We start from the raw sequence: 25,272 nt of genomic DNA on the forward strand, positions 1-25,272 counted from the left end.
GTAGCAAAGGAGGCGGAGCAGATGCTCTGCATCCGTGGAGGCAAGGATTGACTACAGGAGACAAGTGGACTAAATGAATACTTGCCACGCAGCTGGGGAGCGGTGCACGTCGTCACGTGTGCGCGCCGAGTGAGAGAAGCACACTAGAAGATCTGCACGTGTGCATGCACTCTGTAAGCAGAGCGGGGGTGCACGCACGCGCTGGTTCCAGAGCGGAGGTCTGAGATATGACAGGTAAGGGGGGAACACGTCACAAAGGACGTGTTCCCCAATTCCTTACACCGGTGCGGTGAAAACATATAGATGTAGATGCATTGTTCCAACACCCTCATGAGAAGGGGAATGCATGATGACTGGAAAGAAGCTCCGGAATTCAAGCTTGGGCCCGATCTGTATGTTTCAGAAGGACCAGAAAGAGGAGTCAAAGACTTGCTGGGGGCAACAGAAGCAGGGATTCCTTCAGCCTATTGCTTCCCAATGAGCTTAGTGCTTACTTTGATGCCTCAACTGAACAACCAACAACTGAAGCTTGCTCAGAAACAACATATATGCATTGGGAAATTGTGGATAGCTCTTGAGAAGCAAAATGCTAGATTACTACCCAAGGATTCTCATCCTGACATTTCAGGGCGGAGGGACCTATGCTATAAGCGTTCATAAAAATTAAAAAAAAAGCAAAGCCGTTTAATTTACCAGTTTTTTAAGCGTTTCTATCACGGTATTCAGAAAACCTCGATTACCTGTGATAGCAAAATTCCCAATCCGAGCGAGTAGCCGGCGACGTGATCATCGCCTCTCTAAAAAGGCCAAATCCGGCGATTTGTTTTAGCTGCAGAGAGGGCTGCCCCTCCCTGCGCAAATCTCTAGAGAGATCGATGAGTTTTAATATTAATTTTAATATTAGTGTAGATGAGCAGAACCGCATTGATTTCTGATCTGGGGACCCCCTGGTTCCCGAGATACAGGCCCTGTTATGGGGTGCATGTAAGAGATATGTGCAGAGGTACATATAATGGAGACCGATTTGGGTGAAATTATATCTTGGCTTTATTGAGCCTTTTCCTTTTTCTAGGCAAAACATACTGTACAAAAACAACAAAATAACAAATCCCTATCCCTTTGTAACTGCTATCTTACTTCCCCAGACCCTATCTGTAGGACTGGAGGGATATTCCCATTACAAGCCTATCACCCCAAAGTCTCAGGAGGTACCTAAAGCAGGTGGCCCTCTATGTCAGTCTCTGGCAGGTTCCTGGGTCTTCTGTGTCCAGGAAATATAGGTCTCTGGGTGTCTGGAATTCTTGCTCTCGGCATAGCTTTGTGCTCAAGACAGTGTCTGTGTGCAGGCTTCTCTGCTCTATTTCTGCCAGCCCAAATGTGAGCTAAGGAAAATCTCTCCTGTGTCTCATATGAGGCTTTTTACAGAGCTCTCATTAGTTCAGGAGGAGACTAGTTAATTGAGTGGCTGCAATTAACTCTCTCTCTGTTGGATTCTCAGAGCTCTGAGGCTCCTTTATTTAAACAGGGATATGCCCCTGTTACAGTGCTGGTATCTCCTATGCATTTTATTCCCATGGTCACGTGCCGCAGGACATTTAAATGCATAGGAGATACCGGCACCCCATAACAGGGCCTATATCTTGGGAAGCAGGTGGTCCCGGACCTCAAATCAATGCGGTTTTGCTCTGGAAACCCCCTGCTCATCTACACTAGTATTAAAATGTATATTAAAACAGCTGCTACCCACAATCAACATTAAAAACACAACAAAACGAATACCCACCTCCTCTACCCCCACATGATTGATACCAGAGGCCGTGGGTGTCTGGGGGCCCTCGGGTTGTCCTCGAGGGTGTAACACTCGCACTGCCCACAAACAAGACAAGACCCCAGAACTGAGGTGGGAAGGTATAACACCAGACACCTGCAGCAGCGGAGGCGTGCCTTCCAGGATAGTTTAGCATAGCAGGGTCTCGGTTGGAGAGTGTAGGAGATGCGGTATACTTGCCGAGTTCCGGGATTGGAGAAGACAGGATAGTAGGGGTTCGTAAGCCGTGGTCTGGGATTGGAGAGAGCAGCGTAGTCCGAGTCTGTATGCTGTGTTCAAGGGTAGGAGAGGTCTGCCGTAGTCGAGAGTATGCCAAAGTCGGTATGCAGGAGGGTAACTGCAAAGGAGAGAGCACTGCACAAACGAAGTGCGCTTCACGAGGCTACATAGGATTATGCTGAACAAAGCATAGGAGGAAGCAGGAAGTATTTAAAGGCAGGACAGGCCAATGGGGACAGGGGGCGGAGCGGAGGCTTGGCCCCAGCAGAGCTGGGATAGGCTGCAGGCAACAAGGCAGGAAAGAGAGACTTGCCACGCAGCTGGGGATCGTCGCACATCATCGCGTGTGTGTGCCGCGCGGGAGAGACGTGCAACGCGTGCAGGAGGTGGGACCAGGTTCTGTGCAGCAGCTAGAAGAGCAGCGGATGTGCGCACACTCTAATGAGAGCGGGGGAACGCGCATGTGCAGGCACAGTGACCACAGTAGAAGCAGCGGGTAAGGAGGGAACACGCCGCAAAGGACGTGTTCCCCGATAACTTACAGTGGGTGGTCCCCACAGGTGTCCGGGGCCTCAGGTGGTCCCCCGGGTGTCCATGAGTCCTCAGGTGGGCCCCGCAGGCATCTGGGGGTCCTCATGTGGTCCCTGCGGGTGTCTGGGGGCCCTTGAGTGGTCTGGTGGGAGTCTTGGGGCCCTCTGGTTGTCCCTGTGGGGGTCCGGGAGTCCACAGTTGATCCCAAGGGGTATCTGGGGACCCTCGGGTGGTCCCCGTGGGTCAACACTGGCCTGCGTTACCAATCATGTGACAAAAAAAATGTGGAATACATTGAAATAAACACACCCTCCCCCAACACATACAGTACAGTAATGAGCAAAATAAATATTATCCAGATATTGATAATAGCTAATCTGCCCATTATAAAATAAACATTAGCCAGCCAGCATAAATAAAGTAAATAAAACTTTCTACTTACCCCTGCCATCATGAAGGGCATACTCATCAGCATACTCCAGGTCCATGTCCTCTGTTGCCAGAAAGAATACATGAAAAATACAATCTAATGGCCCCTAACCCCTTAATCACCTTAGCGGTTAAAAATTGCTATTGTAATTAAGGGGTTAACACACCCTCCCCCGCTACCCACCCGGGAGGCCTAACAACTCACCCCGGGACCACTATACCCACTCTCTACTCCTTGACTGACATAGTGGTACATCATACCCATATCATATGGGCATGATAAGCCACTATAGAAGTCAATGGTCATGCTAATAAAAAAAGCATGAATGCCAAAAATACATAATAATAAAAGATATACACAAGCACCTAAACACCCCAATTCAAGAAATTAAAGCATTAGCCAACCAATTAAATAAATACATAAATTAAAGCACAGCCAACCAATTAAATAACTAAAAGCACTAGCAAACCAATCAATTTAATAAATAAAAGCACTAACACCAAAACAATTAATGAATTGAAACCAGTAGCCAACAAAACAAATAATTAATTTAAAATGCTAACCAATCCTTGTTTTGTTGCCTACTGGTTTAAATTCATTAATTGTTTTGTTGGCTAGTGTTTCAAATTAATGAATTGTTTTGTTGGTTAGTGCTTTTATTTATTAAATTGATTGGTTGGCTAATGCTTTTATTTATTTATTTAATTTGTTGGCTAGTGCTTTAATTTATTTAATTGGTTGGCTAGTGCTTTAATTTATTTAATTGGTTGGCTAGTGCTTTTATTTATTTAATTGGGGTGTTTAGGTGCGTGTGTATATCTTGTGTGTATTTTTGGCCTTCATGCTTTTTTATTACGTGACCATTGACTTATCATGCCCATATTATATGGATATGATTACCACTATGTCTATCAATAGGTAGAGGGTGGGTATAGTGGTCCCGGGATGGGTGGTTTGGCCTCCCGGGTGGGAAGCGGGGAGGGCGGGTTATCCCCTTAATTACTATAGCCGTTATTAACCTCTAAGTGATTAAGGGGTTAAGGGCCATTAGATTGTATTTTTCTTGTATTCTTTATGGCAACGGAGGACATGGACATGGAGTATGCTGATGAGGACGCCCTTCACGATGGCAGGGGTAAGTAGAAATATCTGGATAATAGTTATGTTGCCCATTACTGTACTGTATGTGTTAGGGGGGAGAGGGGTGTATTTATTTCAATGTATTCCACATTTTTTTTTTTGCCATAAGATTAGTACCACAAGCCAGCGTGGACCTGCAGGGACCACCTGAGGGCCCCCAAACACTTGTGGGCACAACCTGAGGGCCCCCAGACACCCGCGGGGAGCAACTGAGGACCCCCAGACACCACCCGAAGGGCCCCCAGACACCGGTGGAGACCACTAGTGGGCCCTCAGAAACCTGCAGGGACCATCTGAGGACCCCCGGACACCTGCCGCCTCTGGTATCAATCATGTGGGGTTAAAGCAGGTGGGTATTAGTGTTTTTGTGTTTTAATGTTTATTGTGGGTAGCGGGGGTGGGTAAAGGGGATATTTGGCCCTTGGTGGGTGGCTAGCAAGAGGGGTTAACCCTTTCATTGGTAATGAAGTTGCCTGTAAACGCATTTTTATTGCATGGGATTCATGCCGGTGGTCTCCGGTGGTCTCCGGTGCTGATATTAATGGGTATCAGCTCCGGAGACTCCCGGCATCAATCCGATGCAGAAAAAAAGCATTTTTTTCCTAAGTCCTGTCTCGCCACCTCTCAGCAGCTTCTCACTTGCCTCACGCCAACTTTCCTGGTGTGAGGATTTTGGGAGAAACTCGCCATTCTAGAGCCGCGATAGGCCTCGATAAGCTAATCACAGCTACAAAAATTGCATGAGTTTAAGAACCTGCCGATAAGTGGCTTGTCGCCGGTCACCTGGCGATTATTTTATTAACGGCTGAAAATGTTTCCGATTCATGCCTTTATCGCCCACTTATCGAGGCTTACTGAATAGCAGTAGGCATTTGGGCCGATAAGTGCTCGATAAGTGGCTTACCGAGGCTTAAAGAATAGTCCCCTAAGTGTTTTTATTGATCAGCAGCTAAAACAATAAAAAAATGCAAGAAACTGAAAAATTCAAAGTAAAGGTTTTGCATAAATACAATACAAAGTAGTGAGGTATTCAATAATCCATTAACACTTCACTCACCCTAACTTACATTATGTAAAAAACTTTTGGCACTCTTCCCCACGTGAATTAGCTATGTACAATATGGACTTGTGAAGAGGGTTTCACAATCGCTTATTATCCTATCCTGTCAGTCTTCTTTAAGCTTCACTAGTATATGTAAAATGTTATTATAAATACAATAAACCTCATGCAGAAATATAGGATATGATAAGCAAAGAAGGGTGGTAGCCGTGTTGGTTCCCTTCCCTCCTTTGTTACTACAAGAAATAATGAGCAAGTATATTGAAGTCTTTGCTTTATTCCAAAATTATGTTATCTTTATCTCATTAAAATAAAAGTATAATTTCTTATTATCAAGGACTGGGTGATGCTTGGAGCTGTTGGAGCATATGACTGGAATGGAACAGTAGTCATGGTGAAATCTGATGCCACTGTAATACCTCAAAATCATACATTTAAATCAAGTCCTATAGAAAGAAATGAACCTCTTGCTGCTTACCTTGGTAAGTGAAAACAGAAATCTCATCTCTCCAACTAAACCAAGACTAATATGAAATTGTTTAAAACGGTGGGCTAAAATACAGTCTAAGCTACAGTATAATAGTGTAAATGTACTGTACTGTACTCTTCAGTGCACATGAGTTTTATTTCATTACATACTGTAGGTCTACAGTAAGTCACAAATATACTGTAGAACAATCAAAATGTGAGTGAAGGGAGCTAGTAAGACTTATGTATTGTTCTTTTAGTAACGATAAAACAATAATGACAATATTGCCGGAATGTTATAAAGAAATTAATTAATTTAACTTGCTGTTTTTTAAAATAATGATAATAATAATAAAAACAAATGTACAGTAGGAAGTGTCACCAAGTGAGTAAAGCATTTAAAACAACAATCTGTCCTACAGTGCCACAAGGGCTCATGTAGCTGTCTAAGGTTTAAAAAAAAAATTCAGATGTTGCCCTGTTTCCCCCTCCCCCTCCCACCCTTACGAGATCTTGACTAGGCTACAGGTATCTGTGGTGCTGGTTACCTGTGAGGGTCCAGGAGAGCTGTGGCCGCGATGTTGTAGGGAACAGGACAGGCTTCAGGGTGATCCTTATGTTCTTTCATGGTGATACAGCGCCTCCAGTCACGGCAGGCTACAGCAAGGCTGCAGGCAGTTCTTACCATGACAGTTCTTTCTCTCCAATACCTCTGGCTAATAGACCGCAACTCAGCCAGGGGTATATAAATGAGGTCTTTACTTAGTGCAGCCACTTCATGATAGTATTACAGTGTTGCATCTTGTGGAGAAAGGTTTCAGGCCCTTGGATGGTGCTGGCCAGCAGTTAATGGTTGAGGCCTTGTGCCATGCACAGATCTTGCTCTTTCAGCCCCAGGAGGGGCTGACCTCCTCTCTCTTCCCTGAGGGAAGGATGACTGACACCTCCAATCCCCAGGAGGGGTGGAGGAGAACTGACTCACATTACAATTTGGAAAGCCTCCTCCCTGCTCAAAAGGGGAGGGCACTGGGTCTACACCATGATTGGCTGCAACACAGACACAATGTCACCACCTGTCCTGCCACTCAAAGAGGCTGTGTGAGGGGGGGGGGGGTAAACCCACAGGATAGACTGTCACTGCCTATAACTAGGACTTACGTGACAGGAGGGGCAGAAAGACAGCTGCACCAGCCATGGCTATACATAATTCTTAAGTGTTACAGCAACACACAGCATACGTATCTCTTACTGTATATTCCCCTTATCACACATAAACAAAAACCTGATCCTAAGATAAAAGAACTACTGTAGGCAATAGGTTCTCAACTCCAGTCCTCAAGACCCCTCAACAGGACAGGTTTTAAGGATATCGCAGCTTTACCACAGGCAGCTCAATTGGTGGCTCAGGCTTTCACTGAGTCTCCTGAGCTGAAGCAGAGAGCCACTGAGTGAGCCACCTATACTGACACAGGAATAACCTGAAAACCTGACCTATTGGTGTGTCTTGAGGACAGGAGTTGAGAAATCCAAGCCGCAGATTCAGAAATCCGTTTAGGGATTTTTAAGAATCCACTAACAGATTGCTGAATACACAGATTGGATTCTACAAATCCGTCCACGGGTTGCAGAATCAGTGGAGTGTATTGGTAAAAATAATAAAATATCTGTAAAACGTGAATCGCCCTTTATGACATTTGACCCGCTGAAATCCACGGACCAAGGGAACCACCCGATCCGCTGCGAATCCAAATTCGCAAAAAAAAAATTGCCCTTCTCTACTCCTATGCACTTTTGTCTTAAATGTATGAATTTATTGGACCGGTAGGGAGATCCAGAAACAAGGCAGGAGGGTTGTAGAAATATGTGGTCACTGTGTACTTTTATTTAAAGCTCCTATTTGGCATTGTTTCATGTCTTGTTTTACTAACATATTGTATGTTACTATTTGAAGTTCAATATTGATTGGTGTGAACAAACTCACAGTACACATTTTAGCAATATGGAAATTATTTGTTTTTATAACCCTGTAACTAGCCAACTAATTTAAAAAAAAAAGTTTATAGTTTACCAACATTGATATGAATATTTACTAAAAAAAAAAAAACATTTAAGTCTAATTTCTCAGTAGTTATCAGTACCATCTTACCTAAAGTCCTAGAAAATCCCTGATAGTCAAGATTCCGACAGTGTACATTAAATAGATTATAATCTACTTTAACTCTTTTAAATACATTTCCCCACAGCACTTAGGCCCAGATGCCACAAAGCTCCATTAAGTCACTTACCATCACGCTAACCTAACCTAACTTAAATTCATGGTAAGAGTAATGGTGCATTTACAAAGGAAAATGACCTAATGTTAACGCTATGCTCTTTACCAGAAAAAAACAACTTACCAGATATTAGTGATATTCTGGCGCAAATCATGTACAAATGAGGCACTATAACATCGCATAATCGCTAAAGTCTGTAAAGGTTAACATAGAACACAAGGACATAAATCAGTGTTTCCCAATTCTAGTCCTCAGGGTGGGTCAATCAGCAGCTCAGTCATTTTGCCTGAGCCACCTGTGCTGGAGCAGGGATATCCTTAAGACCTGACCTGTTGGGGTTCCCTGAGGACTGGAGTTGGGAAACACTGACTTAAATGTTACATAATTTGAGTCATATCAAATTTGGCTTAGCTCCTATGCAGACCCTGAAATAGGGCTTTTGCAGTGTCTTGATAAGTGTGTGTAATGTCACAGTTACTGTAAGTATACAGAAGTATAATTTAAATATCTTAGTGTTTTTTTACCGTCATTACTGTATTTCCCTGTCCTCTCTCACTGCTTCAGAAAAAGCCCTGTTTCAGGATCTGGGTAGAAGTACTGTATCGCGAAGTCTTGCTGAACATTATGCTACGATAAAGCAGTGAAAAGCCTATACAAATGAGATAAAGATTGGGATGTTATTTCTGCGTATAATTAGCTATAAAGATATCATGTTAAGTCAGGGAACATAAACAACAGAATATGCTGCACACCGCCAAAGGAAAATTAATACATAGAGTCCACCGGTGCTGCTGGTTCAAGGAATACCTGTCAGAGTAATTCCAAGGCAATACTCAGGAAAAAAAGGGATCCAACGCTCTACAGATTTTATATTAAAGCTAATTTAGTGTGGCACAAATAAATTGGCTTTAAATATAAAATCCGTAGAGCGTTGGATCCATTTTTTCCTAAGTCAGGGAACATACAATATATTCCTGTTTGGGAAACATCATGTTTTTAGCCCTGATTCAACGAGCTTTGAGTACAGTATTTGGCCCAAATTTTGCTCAGTTGTTTAAGGGACAGTAAAAAATAAACATCTTATCTCCTTAAAAAGATACAGAACCCTTCCCCCAAGCCCTAATCCCCCTCCCTTCCCTTCCTAATGTGTTATCAGATTACTTGCAACATTGTACTATTGTATTGTATTGTATTTTCCCCTTCCTTTTTTCTTTTTGTACCCCTCTTTCTTACTTTTGAAAAAATGAACAATAAAATTTAAGTAACAAAAAAAAAAAAAAGATACAGTAGGTATTATTAAATGTCATGCCGTAAAGAAATGAAGTTGTTACAGATTTCCTGGTGATAATCAATAGCTCACTTTAGGATTAGCAAAGGGCAATTTTTGTTGTGCAGATTTGGATCCAGCGCAGATTGTTTGGTTCCTTGGGTCCACGGATTTCCGTAGATTGATCTCAAAAAGGACGATACGCCTTTTTCTGAATCCACGAATTGGATTCTTAAAATGCACTAGCAGATTAAGTCCACAGATTGGATTGGTAAAATCCACCAGCAGATTGTATTTTATGGCGGTTTTTGATTAATACGCACAGATTGAAACGGGCACAATTCGTTGATGGACTTTACACCGTGGTACGGATTTTGAATGGAAAGCTCGGGAATTTCCACGAAACCGATTTTGACAGCTTTGACAATCTCTACTTTTGATGCGAGCATTAAAGTTTATTTAAAGCTCAATGGGGGGTTATTTCCTAAAGTCTCGAAGCTGCAAACGGGACCAAAATCAAAGCAAAAGAATATCCCCATGTTTATGAAAGAAAAAACAATTGCTTCAATGAGACACTTTTTTTTATGATGCCTTACTGTAAATGTGATGATGTTTTTTGCTTGTTTGTTTTGCCGGGAGGAAGACTTTAGTAAGTGTGCACCCACTTCCAATGTATCAGTGTTTCTTTGCTGGGAAAGTGGTGCAAACACGGGGCAATTATGATCTTACACCAGGGGAGCAGGTAACTTCTAACTCACCTCCACTCCCCATTCAAATGATGTTGGGAAAAAAAGACAACATGGGGATTGTGACTTTAAAAACATTAATGGGTATTTGCTTTAAGTTCACTTTTTATAACAAACATGCATTATTATGATATGATATGATTTTTCATGTCTGCATATATTTTACCATTGTCAGGTTACACTGTAACTTCTGCATCTGTTTCTGGAGAAGAGATTTACATTGTAGGACAACCAAGATACAACCATACAGGTCAAGTTATAATTTATAGAATGAATGGAAAAGAAATTGAAATACTTCAGACATTAAATGGAGAACAGGTAAGTTTTTTGAACTAAAGGGCTGATTCTATAAACTCTGACGCTGCCGACAACACCACTAATTGGCTGAAAAACTCCCATTCAAGTCAATGAGTGTGTTTTGCTCTGAAATTGATCAAATCAGCCCCCAAAAGATTTGCTGAAAGTAATAACAAAGTGATACATTTCTTCTGATAACAAAATGAAAGTAAAGTTTAGATATACATGCAATTTTAGTTGAAAGATTATTGAATTAACAAGTAATTATATAAATGTCTTGCAATATCAATATTCCATAGTAAAATACTGTATGCAATACACACACTCTCACTGCACACACTCTCACTGCACACTACACACTGCACACTGCACACTACACACTGCCAGCACTCACTGCACACTGCATACACTCTCACTGCACACTGCACACTGCACACACTCCCAGCACTCACTGCACACACTCTAACTGCACACTGCACACTGCACACTGCACACACTCTCACTGCACATACTACCAGCACTCACTGCACACTGCACACTCTCACTGCACACAATACCAGCACTCACTGCACACACTCTCACTGCACACTGCACACACTCTCACTGTACACTGCACACACCACACACTCTCACTGCACACACTCCCAGCACTCACTGCACACTCTCTCACTGCACACACTCTCACTGCACACACTGCACACACTCACTGCACACTGCACACACTCTCACTGCATACACTCCCAGCACTCACTGCACACTGCTCACTGCACACTCACAGCACACTCTCACAGCACACTCACAGCACACTCTCACAGCACACAGCACTCACAGCACACAGCACTCACAGCACACAGCACTCACAGCGCACTCTCACAGCACACAGCATTCACAGCACTCACAGCACACTCTCACAGCACTCACAGCACACTACACTGCACAGCACACCACACTCACACCACACCTCCCCCTCCCTACCTTAGATGTCGGCTGCTGAGATCGGAGTGGAGCTGGCATCAGGAGGAGGGGGGGTGTCGGGAGGAGGGGGGTGTCGGGAGGAGGGGGTGTCGGGAGGAGGGGTGGTGTCGGGAGTAGGGGGGGGGTGTCGGGAGGAGGGGGAGTGTCGCGAGGAGGTGGGGGTGTCAGGAAGAGGGGAGGTGGTGTGGATGCCGGTAGGGGGGGTGAGTGAGGAGCAGGCTGGGACTCGGAGGGCCACGTGGGCTAGGCACAAAACTGATTATGCCACGGAGGGCCAGTAGGTGTGGGGGCCTCAGGGGGGGGGAAGTGGATGCCGGTGGAGGGGGATGGATGCCGGTGGTGGGAGGTAAGGAGCAGGTTGCGGCTGGACTCGGAGGGCCGTTGCTGGGGGACATGTAGGGCTTCCGGCCACCTCTTCCTTCCTTCCCTCCTTACTCCCTCCCTCCCGATCGGGCGTGCGGCGGCCATTTTTTTTTAAATTAGCGCGATCCCGGTTCTAGCGTGGTCGGATTGGGTGGCCCCCGAGGACCGCGCTATACCGGGGTTGAGCTGTATTTATTTATGTAATTATTTTTATCCAGTCTGCCAATTGGAGGAATTGATCATTCATTTCCTAAACCATTAATGGGAACAATAAGATGTTTAAGTTTATAGGAGAAAAAAAATTGCAATCAAATATAGAATTATCTCATTATCCACTAAGTATGTACTTCAAAGAACAAAGTATTTTGAAAATCTAATCTGAACTAAAGTATAGTTCTTTTGTGTTCCAGATTGGTTCATATTTTGGGAGCGTCCTTACAACTGTGGATGTCAATGGTGATTCCATTAGTGACATTCTTCTTGTTGGTGCACCAATGTATATGGGGACTGAAAAACAAGAACAAGGGAAGGTGTATGTGTATAGCATTCATAAGGTAATAATCAAAGAGATTCTAACTCATTCTATTTTAATAATAAAAGAAATGGGGTAACAATAATATATTTATTTATATTCCCATGATACAATGCACTACAGCAGACCAATATTAAAGGAACTGATACTGTAGGTTAGACATAGAATATAGAAACTTAGAATTTGACGGCAAATTAGTACCACTGAGCATTGTCCTATTTGTTCTACAACCAAAGACCCTAAATGATCCTTGACATTCTTTCTTATTTAGGGTAGCCTTGTGTCTCTCTTAAACATATTTGAATTCCCCTACTGTATTAGCCCCAACCCCCTTGTTGGGAGGATATTCAATAACACTATCTTAGATTGCAGGGTTTCTGATTAGATAGCATAAATATCATATTATCCCTGCTATATTATTGTCTAATTCATCTATATAAACAGAAGCGAATTTCCCAGAAGATTGACTAGGCTATAGTTGCAGTTTTTGGGGAGGGGGCAATTTGTGTGTGTTGAAAGGGGGGCCTGACCTTCTCTGAAGCAGCCCCTCTTCTGCAGCATCACGTTATCATGGCGACCAGATGTCAAATTGATGCTGCATCATCATATGATAATGTGTTGCCATGACAACACGTGACATGTCGTCAAGAAGCCGCTATGTGGGAGGGCCACCCCCGTGCCTATGGCCTGCAAAAAAGGTAAATCCACCATGGTATACAGTAGGCAGCATAATTCCTCAAGTTACTATTCATTGCCAGTTTATGAAATAATACAAAGAAACAGAAATGTATAATATAGAAAATATGTTCATATTAGTTTGTACATTAGTAAAACCTGAGACCATTTTGCATAACCATCTATTTCCCCGTTTAGGATTCACCTTTATTTATACATAACAAACATTTTTAGTTTACATACTAAACAGTGAAGATGGAATGTGACTTAGTGTTCCCTGAGTCATAGGGCCATATTTAATATACTCCAAAGAGGCAGCATTAGTAGGTTTGTTTTGCACAAAAAATGCAAAAGAATGGAATCGATCTTCTAATTCAATGAGGCCCACAGACAGGTTTTCTGGGGCCCATGATTAAAGTCTTGACCTGGGCTAAGCCAAAGAGGGCCAAGAGGAGGAGTTTTGCATGATTTTGGGCAGTAGTTTTGAAGTGGGAGGGTGAGCAAGGGCCAACCAGGCACATTCAAGAACAGGGAGGAAAACCTGGCAGAAAAAGCAAGCCTAGCCTGCCAACCTCAGTGGGCCTAACCAGCCTCTGAACAGTACCTCCTCACATCACGCAGCCCTCAAGGCCACCACCTCAAATCACCTAACAACCCACTCTTTAGGTAACAGCCCAAATTAGCCAAAGATTGCTATAAAGTCATGTAGGCCTTTAGACAAAAAAAAAACAAACCACAAACATATACATTAAGTTTGCATTAGCCCCTACAGTGACATTGAGGCTTCCTATGCACTCTCGTGCATAAAGCTTAGTTAACCTCATTGGCACAACAGGGGTTAAGTGGAAAAAATCCACTTACTGTATGTACCCCATCCATAGTAAGATCCTCTATGATCTTCAGAATCACTGTAACCCTGGAATTACATCACAAGGATAATACCATGGTGCCAATGCAGGACCAATTGTAATGTACCACTCACTACCACCTACTTTTTAACGCTGCCTCACCAGATAAAATTCTTGATACCATTGCGTCTTCACTATTTTGTTAAAGCAACAATTGTGCCTAATCATTTCATTTTTTCTTTTTAAAGTATTTTTGTTTTTTTTGCATAATTCAATCAGAGAGGACCTCCAGAGATAAACCCCGCTATTTTTAGGTCTAAGGAGCTAAAAATAGCACTCTGCTTCCCACATACTTATAAGTACTGTATACTGTAGTTGCAAGTGTTCCTGCTCCCACTAGGGAAATCGTGCATGTCTTGCTAGCAAATAGGAAGCCACAATGTCAGAGGGATAACTTTGCAGCGTTCTATTGGATGACTGGGCCACTCTGGCAGCAAAAGTCAACAGAGTCGGAATGGATTGCTAAATCAATACTGTACATCAGACCCAGAAGATTAGTTTGAAATGTCTCATAATGATAATCAAAATTAATAATAATATTGGTATATTGGCTTGGGACTTTCTAGTGGATTGATTACAGTGGCATCGTTGAAAATTCAGGAAGGAATCCCATCACCCTAGTTCAAATTATATTTAAAAAAAAACTATAGGTAAAATGGGTGGAATTGCACCCAATCTAGCAGCTATGCAATATTATTTGCAAAGGGTTGGTCCTGTGATAAGCTTGCAGGGGTTGTGTGTGTTTACATTAAATATATCAATATTATTATTAATTTTGCATATGATGTACTGTACAGTATAGATGTAGAAATTAATTCTGACTTTTTGTTTACCCTTTTGCTACCAGAGGGGACTGCAGCGCATTGCACTGCTCTGCACTTCAATGCGTTGCAGGTCCCTCAGGCAGCAAAATAGTGAAGAGTTAAGTATAAATATAATTTTTATCCCTTCCATCTTACCAAAGGACTCTGAGTTGGGCAACGTCTCTGGACGTTCTAACTGTATGAAATGAATGAAATTCTTACCATACAATCTAAAGACATCAAACTAAGGTTTAAACTAAAGGATTTTATAAACTGGATGAAAATCGACCTCATAAAAAAAGGCTTAAGTTGGACAAAATATAAAATGTGATTATTATCAGAATACTAATATGATAATATTATAACCAGTTTTTCCCTATCTGATAGCATATTGAGGGAGTCATACACCGTATTTATAGATGTAGCCCTTGTTCCCCCGTACCCGGGAAGGAACTACCAACTACCGCCGCCACTGGGAGCCTGGGGTGATTCTTGTTTGTATTGATGCAGCGCCTTCACCTGTAAGGGTTCCCAACGTGGTGGGATAGAACCCTTACAGGAACAATAATAATGATGATACACACACAAACAGGTATATAACGACAACCTTTACTGAATGCAGACTCCGGTACCCTGTACCACACAGTAATGTAGGCCCCAACCTGATACCACCAGGGAGTGTCCCCAAAGTACACTGGGTGCCAGGCACCAATACCCTGATGTCCCTTCCTCCCAATGTCAAGGCCCAACCAAAGTGTTGGAGATAGCGCTATCCCTTCAAGTGTGGGGGCACTTAGTTGAGGGACCTGCCGGGTACTCCAGTACCCGGTGCGGCCGAAATAGCAGCAGGGATATACAGAGAGATAACAAATGACACAGATAAAACACAGACAATAATTCCCTGGCGCACTATCAGATAATAAACCTGACGAATCGGAGTAGTCCCATGAATCAAAAGATGGTATAAAGAAGATCCACAGTCCACAATGTCCCGTTCTTTTACACAGAATGCTGGTCTGAAAATACAAATAAAACAACCATTGCGCAGTACCCTATGGTCAGTATTCCAAGACCCCACCGTTGCTATCTACTTACTTAAAAATAGATAAGAATGGGCCTCAAAAGGTTTCTTTAAGTCCCCCCACGATTGGCTCCGACTGATTCCTGCTGCTGGTATCACGCTTTACACTTCCAGCATCAGCATCACCATACCGATTGGGAACAGAAAGGGGCACCAATAGTATAGCACTATAACATTTATTGTTAAAAAATGACAAGCATAAAAACATGCACTCACATGCGAGAATGCCCTATGCGTGTCCTACAACGTGCCGTCCGCTTCACATGGGAGGATGTCGAGGGATTGCAGGGGGAGGCTGGAGCCGGCGTGGGTCCCCGCTTCGTGGCCGCGACTCGGAGCGCCTAGTCCCTCCTCCGATGACGTTCCCCGTCAATCAACCTCCTTTCCTTCCACAGGGTCTGCACGTTGCAGCACGTTCAACAGGCTCCACCCTACGCGCGTTTCGTGACTCTGACGTCACTTCTTCAGGGGTAATGGAGCTGTGGGGGCACTTGAGGTATTTTATACCCTTGTGCAAAGCTGACAGGGAGTTCCCATTAGTTGAATGTCTGATTGGGAACTCCTGTTGATTGTCCACTTGTTGGCTGATACCTGGCAATTCGTGTGTTTAGCAGGTTTAACCACTTCATGCCTGGACAGCCAATTGCACTAGATGATTACATTCTAGCATGCTGTAAAATACTTTACACAAAATTATTTAATACATCAGTATCATAAAAACCATAATAAAACTCTATAAATTGTAGAAATAAAAAGTAATTAGCAACCCTGTGGCTTATTATTCAATGTGCGAGATAGCTATTTGTATTGATCACTGTTGCTAACAGCATAAAGGACCCAGAGGTGGAAAGAGATTATTTGCATAGCAAAAAAACAAAAACAGATAACCTGGTTATGCAATATTCAACATCAGCAGTTACAGACCTAACTGTCCCTCAAAAATGCTGCCAGGTCAAATTCGATGTTTAATCCTCTCGGGGTTAAGGTTTTGAGGGTATATATCCAGTAGCTTTCGCGTCTGGATATAAGATTGATTTTATCACCCCCCCTCCAATTCTGCTTGGGGCAGTCAATCCCTTTACAGATTAACCCTTCCGGATTTTGTCCATGTTTATTTTTAAAGTGACTGGAGACGCTATGTGTCTCCAGACCCCTTTTTATATTATAAACATGTTCTGCAAGACGTCGTTTCAATGGTCTACCTGTTCGCCCTACATATTGTAGTCCACAAGGGCACTCCAACAGGTAGACCACAAAAGGAGTCTTGCAGGAAATGAACGATTTGATGGGAAATCTGACACCTGTAACATTGGATTGAAAATGTTTGCATTTACTGCTGTACCTACAGCCAATACATTTGTCACATGTAAAGAATCCGTCCAATTCCTTAAGCCATGTTGTACTTTGTGTTTTTACGGAATTGAACGGACAGCTCGGGGACAGTTGAAGCTTTAGATTATTGGCCCTTTTAAACACTATCTGGGGGTGTTTAGGTAGTATTGTTTTAAGTATAGCATCCCCCTGGAGAATACTCCAATGCTTCCTAATTATTTGTGTTATTTTGTTTGACATCCCATTAAACTTGGTTATAAAGGGGATGAACTCTACACCCTCTACTTGTTTTAATTTCTTTTTGTCCATACTGATAAGGTCATTTCTATCTATGTCCTTTACACTTTCTAAGGCCTTCTCAACCATATTAGGATTATATTCCCTCTGGATAAATTTATCCTTAAGGTCATTGGCCTGCATCTCAAATATTTCTGGTTGAGAGCAATTTCTTTTAGTTCTTAGGAACTGGCCCTTGGGAATATTGTTAATCCATCTATGGTTGTGATGGCTAGACGCCAAAAGGTATGTATTGGCATCTACTTTTTTATAAAAGGTCTTAGTTTGAATAGACACTCGCTCTATGAACAATGTAAGATCTAAAAAGTCTATACTTGTGGGGCTGATGTTGAAGGTGAATTTTAAGTTCATATTGTTGTTATTTAAGTATTTTTGGAACTCCCCAAGTTCCTCAACACCTCCACCCCAGATACATAGCACGTCGTCTATATAGCGTTTCCATAGTACAAGGCCCGCTAGACGACGTGCTATGTATCTGGGGTGGAGGTGTTGAGGAACTTGGGGAGTTCCAAAAATACTTAAATAACAACAATATGAACTTAAAATTCACCTTCAACATCAGCCCCACAAGTATAGACTTTTTAGATCTTACATTGTTCATAGAGCGAGGGTCTATTCAAACTAAGACCTTTTATAAAAAAGTAGATGCCAATACATACCTTTTGGCGTCTAGCCATCACAACCATAGATGGATTAACAATATTCCCAAGGGCCAGTTCCTAAGAACTAAAAGAAATTGCTCTCAACCAGAAATATTTGAGATGCAGGCCAATGACCTTAAGGATAAATTTATCCAGAGGGAATATAATCCTAATATGGTTGAGAAGGCCTTAGAAAGTGTAAAGGACATAGATAGAAATGACCTTATCAGTATGGACAAAAAGAAATTAAAACAAGTAGAGGGTGTAGAGTTCATCCCCTTTATAACCAAGTTTAATGGGATGTCAAACAAAATAACACAAATAATTAGGAAGCATTGGAGTATTCTCCAGGGGGATGCTATACTTAAAACAATACTACCTAAACACCCCCAGATAGTGTTTAAAAGGGCCAATAATCTAAAGCTTCAACTGTCCCCGAGCTGTCCGTTCAATTCCGTAAAAACACAAAGTACAACATGGCTTAAGGAATTGGACGGATTCTTTACATGTGACAAATGTATTGGCTGTAGGTACAGCAGTAAATGCAAACATTTTCAATCCAATGTTACAGGTGTCAGATTTCCCATCAAATCGTTCATTTCCTGCAAGACTCCTTTTGTGGTCTACCTGTTGGAGTGCCCTTGTGGACTACAATATGTAGGGCGAACAGGTAGACCATTGAAACGACGTCTTGCAGAACATGTTTATAATATAAAAAGGGGTCTGGAGACACATAGCGTCTCCAGTCACTTTAAAAATAAACATGGACAAAATCCGGAAGGGTTAATCTGTAAAGGGATTGACTGCCCCAAGCAGAATTGGAGGGGGGGTGATAAAATCAATCTTATATCCAGACGCGAAAGCTACTGGATATATACCCTCAAAACCTTAACCCCGAGAGGATTAAACATCGAATTTGACCTGGCAGCATTTTTGAGGGACAGTTAGGTCTGTAACTGCTGATGTTGAATATTGCATAACCAGGTTATCTGTTTTTGTTTTTTTGCTATGCAAATAATCTCTTTCCACCTCTGGGTCCTTTATGCTGTTAGCAACAGTGATCAATACAAATAGCTATCTCGCACATTGAATAATAAGCCACAGGGTTGCTAATTACTTTTTATTTCTACAATTTATAGAGTTTTATTATGGTTTTTATGATACTGATGTATTAAATAATTTTGTGTAAAGTATTTTACAGCATGCTAGAATGTAATCATCTAGTGCAATTGGCTGTCCAGGCATGAAGTGGTTAAACCTGCTAAACACACGAATTGCCAGGTATCAGCCAACAAGTGGACAATCAACAGGAGTTCCCAATCAGACATTCAACTAATGGGAACTCCCTGTCAGCTTTGCACAAGGGTATAAAATACCTCAAGTGCCCCCACAGCTCCATTACCCCTGAAGAAGTGACGTCAGAGTCACGAAACGCGCGTAGGGTGGAGCCTGTTGAACGTGCTGCAACGTGCAGACCCTGTGGAAGGAAAGGAGGTTGATTGACGGGGAACGTCATCGGAGGAGGGACTAGGCGCTCCGAGTCGCGGCCACGAAGCGGGGACCCACGCCGGCTCCAGCCTCCCCCTGCAATCCCTCGACATCCTCCCATGTGAAGCGGACGGCACGTTGTAGGACACGCATAGGGCATTCTCGCATGTGAGTGCATGTTTTTATGCTTGTCATTTTTTAACAATAAATGTTATAGTGCTATACTATTGGTGCCCCTTTCTGTTCCCAATCGGTATGGTGATGCTGATGCTGGAAGTGTAAAGCGTGATACCAGCAGCAGGAATCAGTCGGAGCCAATCGTGGGGGGACTTAAAGAAACCTTTTGAGGCCCATTCTTATCTATTTTTAAGTAAGTAGATAGCAACGGTGGGGTCTTGGAATACTGACCATAGGGTACTGCGCAATGGTTGTTTTATTTGTATTTTCAGACCAGCATTCTGTGTAAAAGAACGGGACATTGTGGACTGTGGATCTTCTTTATACCATCTTTTGATTCATGGGACTACTCCGATTCGTCAGGTTTATTATCTGATAGTGCGCCAGGGAATTATTGTCTGTGTTTTATCTGTGTCATTTGTTATCTCTCTGTGTATGTTATACAGCCCTTGTGGATAGGGTTGTTATATTCCCAAGGCAGCCATTCCCCAACCTGCCACAACAGGCTGTGAGGAATTCACATTAGATTTTTCCTTATAGGGGACACTTTAAATATTCATTTTATTATTGTTAAGCACCTGGTTATTTTAGTTAATATTTAGGTATAGTTATATAGGTTTGAGCGCTGATCACATGCTTTTAGTTTAAATTTTCCTCACTAGCAGCAGGGATATGCTTGATCCAGCGACGTCGTCCGCGATGCTGTCTGCCTCCGCGTGGGTTGAATTCCGGCATGGATAATATCACCAGAGTCTCTTGCACTGAGATTGTCTGGTCCCGGAGCGCAGGCTGCAGTCACCGCGTGGCGTCTCACCGATGCTGTACATAACTAAATGCAGATACTGGGGAAAGGTCCCTAACTAGGGGCTTTCCCTGTAGCAGCCACAACCTACTGTGATTCGGGGCCTAGCTGGGGCCTAAGGGAGGAGATCTGGCCTAGTCCAGGGAAGCACTGCTCGCTGGACACTACCTGCTCCTCTGAGGTCCCTCTTCCGACTAGCATGTTCCTGCTGAGCGTTCCAAATGTAACAGTCTGTGGCAGGGAGATCCCTGGAGCCCTCTTTGCTGAGCTTGTCATGTGTTGTGCAGCCCCTGAGGTTGCTGGGAAGTGTAGTTCCCCGGCGGAGCTTCTGGGTGTAATGGCTGCTGCTTGTATGCCTCCTGCGCAAGGTGTACCAAGATGGTCGCCATGATTCCAAACCCAACTGCGCATGCGCGAGTGGCCTCTGCATCTCGCACACATAACAAAGATGGCTGTGTCCTCGGTGGAGCACCTCGCCTGCTCCCTGCACATAGCAACCTCCCCACAGCGTTCCTAGCAACTGATTCGGCAGGTGAGAGGGGGGACTATAGAGGACCTGGCTACTGTACATAGAAATAAAAATAGAGATTCTCTTTTAAAAACACTGTTCAACAAAACTCACCATGTATGGCCTGCCACATAATCCAGAACCAGGGGCACAGTCCTTACAGGGCACTGGACATGCTACCGATAAACCTGAAAAAGTGTAATAATGTGTCCATTTAAGGCTGTGGCATCGGAAATCCTATTAAGGTGGGGGTTTGGCTTACAGTAACAATCTTGTCCACCTCTCTTGAACAGATCCTGTCATGCAATGTTAGTGTTTGTCCCAATAGGTGTCAAGGTTCGTAAGAAAAGGTGAAGCCCACCTCCTGTCACAAAAGCCCCTACATTTCTGTAGATTCACAGAACAAAAAGAGACAGGATCCCCCCAAGATTCGACTTATGTATGCTTCCTCCTGGAAGGTTCAAGAAATTATCAGAATACCAGCCCCATCTGGAAGCCTCCAGGTTTCACAGGCAACATAACATATCTTTAATATTGTTACGCATTTCCTCACGACTACCAACCATAACACATGTAACCCAATCTATGAAACAACACACTATAGCAGGGTCCCCAACCCATGCAATTGTGTCCTTAATATCACAGCCTCCAGGCCTCCTAAGCCTACACAAGCTCCTTAGGTTTAACAGATCTCTGGCAAAACATGGTGACCCTTCAGATAAAACCCACAGGGCTATCTACTATATATTACCAATGTGCAATGGACCTTTTGGTCCATCATATAAGTGTAAGTGTCATGATTTTACTGTAGCATTACTCACAAGTTATAAAGTCCTGTAAAAATCTTTAGGCATTCTCTGTTTGTACAGTATAAGTATTTATAATCACATACAGTATTAGTCATATTGGGATTATCTCGGAAGAATGCATCCTGAATCTACTGTATTTATTTGCCCCAAATTGTTTTCATTATATATTAAGTATCAAGATAACATTTTTAAACACATTATAAAATAATCAGTTTATTCATTGTTTTACAAGTTTTGTTAAACTGTGTTTGACAATTGCAATATGTAGGATTCACAATTACAGTAGATCCTCAAAGGAATGGACATTTTAGATGTATTGAAAAGGGGAGGGGAGTTTACAGTACACACTTTCTAACAATTTTGTTATCATTTTACTTCTGATAATCTCTTAATTCGAGGCATTGAACTTGTCACTCTGGTTTTAGGGGTGGTTAAAACTATGTATTCCTAATCAGTAACCCTAAACAACCAAATTTAGGCTGAAAAGGCTGGCTTTTCAAATCTTTTTGTTGTTATTAAAATAGCCCATAAAGAAATAACTGCATACATTTTATATTCACAGACAACGTTTGAGTATGAAATGAGTTTGGAACCCTTGAACCAGACATGCTGCTCTGTTCTTAAAGATATTAACTGCAAAAATGAAAATAAGAATGAGCCCTGCGGATCTCGTTTTGGAACAGCTATTGCATCAGTAAAGGATTTAAATCTGGATGGATTTAATGATGTAGTAATAGGGGCACCATTAGCAGGTGATCATCGTGGAGCTGTATATATTTATCACGGCCATGGAAATACTATAAAGCAAAGCTATGCTCAGGTATGCATCCTTCTACTACACAACGCTGCTAAAAACGACCTATACATTATTAGACAATTTAAAGTGGCTCCTAACAAAATGCAAATGTAATATAATAGCAGTTACAGTATATTTTCCACTGTGTTAATATTGAAATATTAATGTACAATATGGATTAAAAAAGCCCTTGAAATGGTTTCAATTATCATTATTGGAAGACATGATTTATAATTCAGCACCGATTATGGCAAAACTATAATAACTTATTTCCCCAGCTACGCATGTGTTCCAAACCGGGCAGTAAATAATGTAATGCAATTATTTATTGTGTTATAATTTACAAGTTAAGGTCTACAGTGAATTTAGTGTCATTAAAGATTTTAAAGGCTGAAGCTGGTATTTATTTTAGAAATAGTCCCTTTTTCACTTCAACCAAGGACAACTTTTTCACTGGAATACTTCTAATTTAAAAAAATAAAACCTCCATTTAGCATTCTGATAAGTGATATATTCACACTTCTACATATAATACAGTACCTGCCTATTTACCCTTAGGATCCCATTATTACATTATCATTATTAGCCCCTTTGCATCTAGTGGGAGATTGCGTTCCATTGAACGTGATCGGAACGGAAGTGTAGCACTCAGGTGGTGCTGGTGTGCCACCAGCGAAAAGGCTAAATGCTACTGTATGTATCATTTTGGACAGTAAGACAAACTTGGATAACATGCAGATGCTTTTGTCGCCACATGTAGTGTGTGAATGAGAGGTCAGGCCAATGAGATAGGTTAGAGCAAGTAGTTACTACAAGGGATCCCTGGCACGGCTTCCCCCCAGCAGAGGAGAATCCTCACTGTGGGTAGTCCCTTTGGGGAGTAATGGACTAAACCCATCCATGCCATAGAAAGCCGTGGCTGTCGCTTTCACTGAAGCTGCAGCTTTTTGTTTTGTTTGTGCTTCAGTAAAAATGAGTCTGGCTCCATACAGTATGTCAAAAGACACATGAGAGATAAAATGTAAAAAAAAAATGGAATACAAAGGGTGCTCCAATTAATAGCTCAATGTTTTGCTACATGGAAAGGCAGTTTTAACGTTCATAAGCAAGTATGGTTCATACCGACTGAGTTGAGGTTGCAGTGGGAGCTGTACCTATATAGCAAGTGGTACTGTACCTGTAGGTGTTATGCTGTAGGCAGGAAGAAAAAGACTGTTACACTTAGAAGAATATCGGATCACTATATCTTCCCGGCACTGTGTTACCACATCGGTATACTAGTGTGAAAACGAGGGGAGAAAATCATTTTGGCATATTAATTCGACAGTATCTTTTTCTTTCTTTCCTAGCACATAGCTGTCATTTTTATGAAACCGTTTGACAGCCTCACAGGAAACTGTACTCTTATAGTTATCATCTATCATAGATGTGTACTGTGCTACCTACCTGTTTAGGTAGAATTATTCACGTCTCCTTTTTCCCCCTCCCCTGAATTATTGATATTACTATTAGGGGTTTAATATTTTAGAGTTCTTAATATTGAAGGAATATCTAATAAAAGTTATGTTTAAGATTATAATGCCCATAACTATCAGCATTTCTATTTAGGTTTGTCTTTTCTCTCTCCGTTGTATTATATGTATAAAGTTGAAGCATTTAGAAAGTTTTGTATATGAGGACATTGATGATACTGGTAGGTAGTCTGCGTATGGACTTGCATATGGGGGATGTCCTGTATATGGAGAGTAGTACTGTATATGTGAAATGAATCTAGTAGCAGGATTTTTTTATGGATTGGAGAAAGGACAGATTAAAGAGAGGCAGACAAGCCTGGAAGAGATTACAGTAGTAGAGACCAGACTCGATGAGGGACTGAAAACATTTTAGTGGCTTGTGGAGTAAGGAAGGGGAGGATTCTATCATTATTGTAAAGTATTATAGCCGCCTAGGAAGCCTGAGGAAAGGGCAAGGATGACCCGAAACACTAGTGTTGCTTTGGAGATCATTGACTCTTATTTTTAAACTTGCTGTTTGACTTTTTGTGAAGTTATTTGCCTTGATTATATTGATTTTTGTAAATGTACTTTTTTGTAATACATTTTTTCAACTCATAGGGTAGCAAGTTTTGATTTATATTTGTATGGGTGCTGGTGTGACCTAATTTGTTCCAAGTACTAAAGCAGTTCATACAGTTGGAGCAACAGTTCACTATTTGTTTTCATTAACTGCTTACATTATTTTTATTTTATCACAGCACATTCCATCGGGTGGTGATGGAGAGAAAGTTAAATTTTTTGGCCAATCTATTCATGGTGTAATGGACTTAAATGGTGATGGTCTGACTGATATGACTATTGGAGGAATTGGTGGCGCTATCCTTTTCTGGTATGTATGGGATTGTCAAGTAGTAAGGTCATGGATGGCAGCGGTGCTCAACTCCAATTCTCAAGACCCACCACCCCCAACAGGTCAGGTTTTCAGTATATCCCTGCTTCAGCACAGGTGGCTCAGTCGAGGTCTGAGCCTCTGATTGAGCCACTTGTGCTCAATCTGGGATATCCTTAAACTTAACCTGTAGAGTTGGGGGGGGGCGGAGAGGGGAGGGTATTGAGGACTGGCGTTGAGCACCCCTGATGTGATATGCATATAAAATAGACCTCAAAAAAATATATTTTTACCGAATGTAATAGCTATGTGCGGCCATGTGTCATGAGGTATGAAACATTATGCAATAAGATTAAACCATATTTTTAAATCTCATTGCTCTGTTTTGTTTTTCATTCACAATTAACATGTTACACTAATACCTTACTAAAGACCCAGATG

General features: G+C 42.2%; 1 protein-coding gene across 1 annotated transcript in view; it reads left to right on the top strand.

The window, feature by feature from the left end:
• Positions 1–25,272, top strand: part of ITGA1 (integrin subunit alpha 1) — a 193,048-nt gene that overhangs the window by 99,518 nt on the left and 68,258 nt on the right. The window contains exons 11-15 of the mRNA XM_075589078.1: positions 5,546–5,690; positions 10,138–10,280; positions 12,008–12,151; positions 22,213–22,470; positions 24,701–24,831. Of these exons, the coding sequence (XP_075445193.1) occupies positions 5,546–5,690; positions 10,138–10,280; positions 12,008–12,151; positions 22,213–22,470; positions 24,701–24,831 (821 nt within the window). The remainder of the gene's footprint in view (positions 1–5,545; positions 5,691–10,137; positions 10,281–12,007; positions 12,152–22,212; positions 22,471–24,700; positions 24,832–25,272) is intronic.

This window comes from Ascaphus truei, chromosome 1 (genome assembly GCF_040206685.1).
Source record: "Ascaphus truei isolate aAscTru1 chromosome 1, aAscTru1.hap1, whole genome shotgun sequence".
Taxonomy (NCBI): domain Eukaryota; kingdom Metazoa; phylum Chordata; class Amphibia; order Anura; family Ascaphidae; genus Ascaphus; species Ascaphus truei.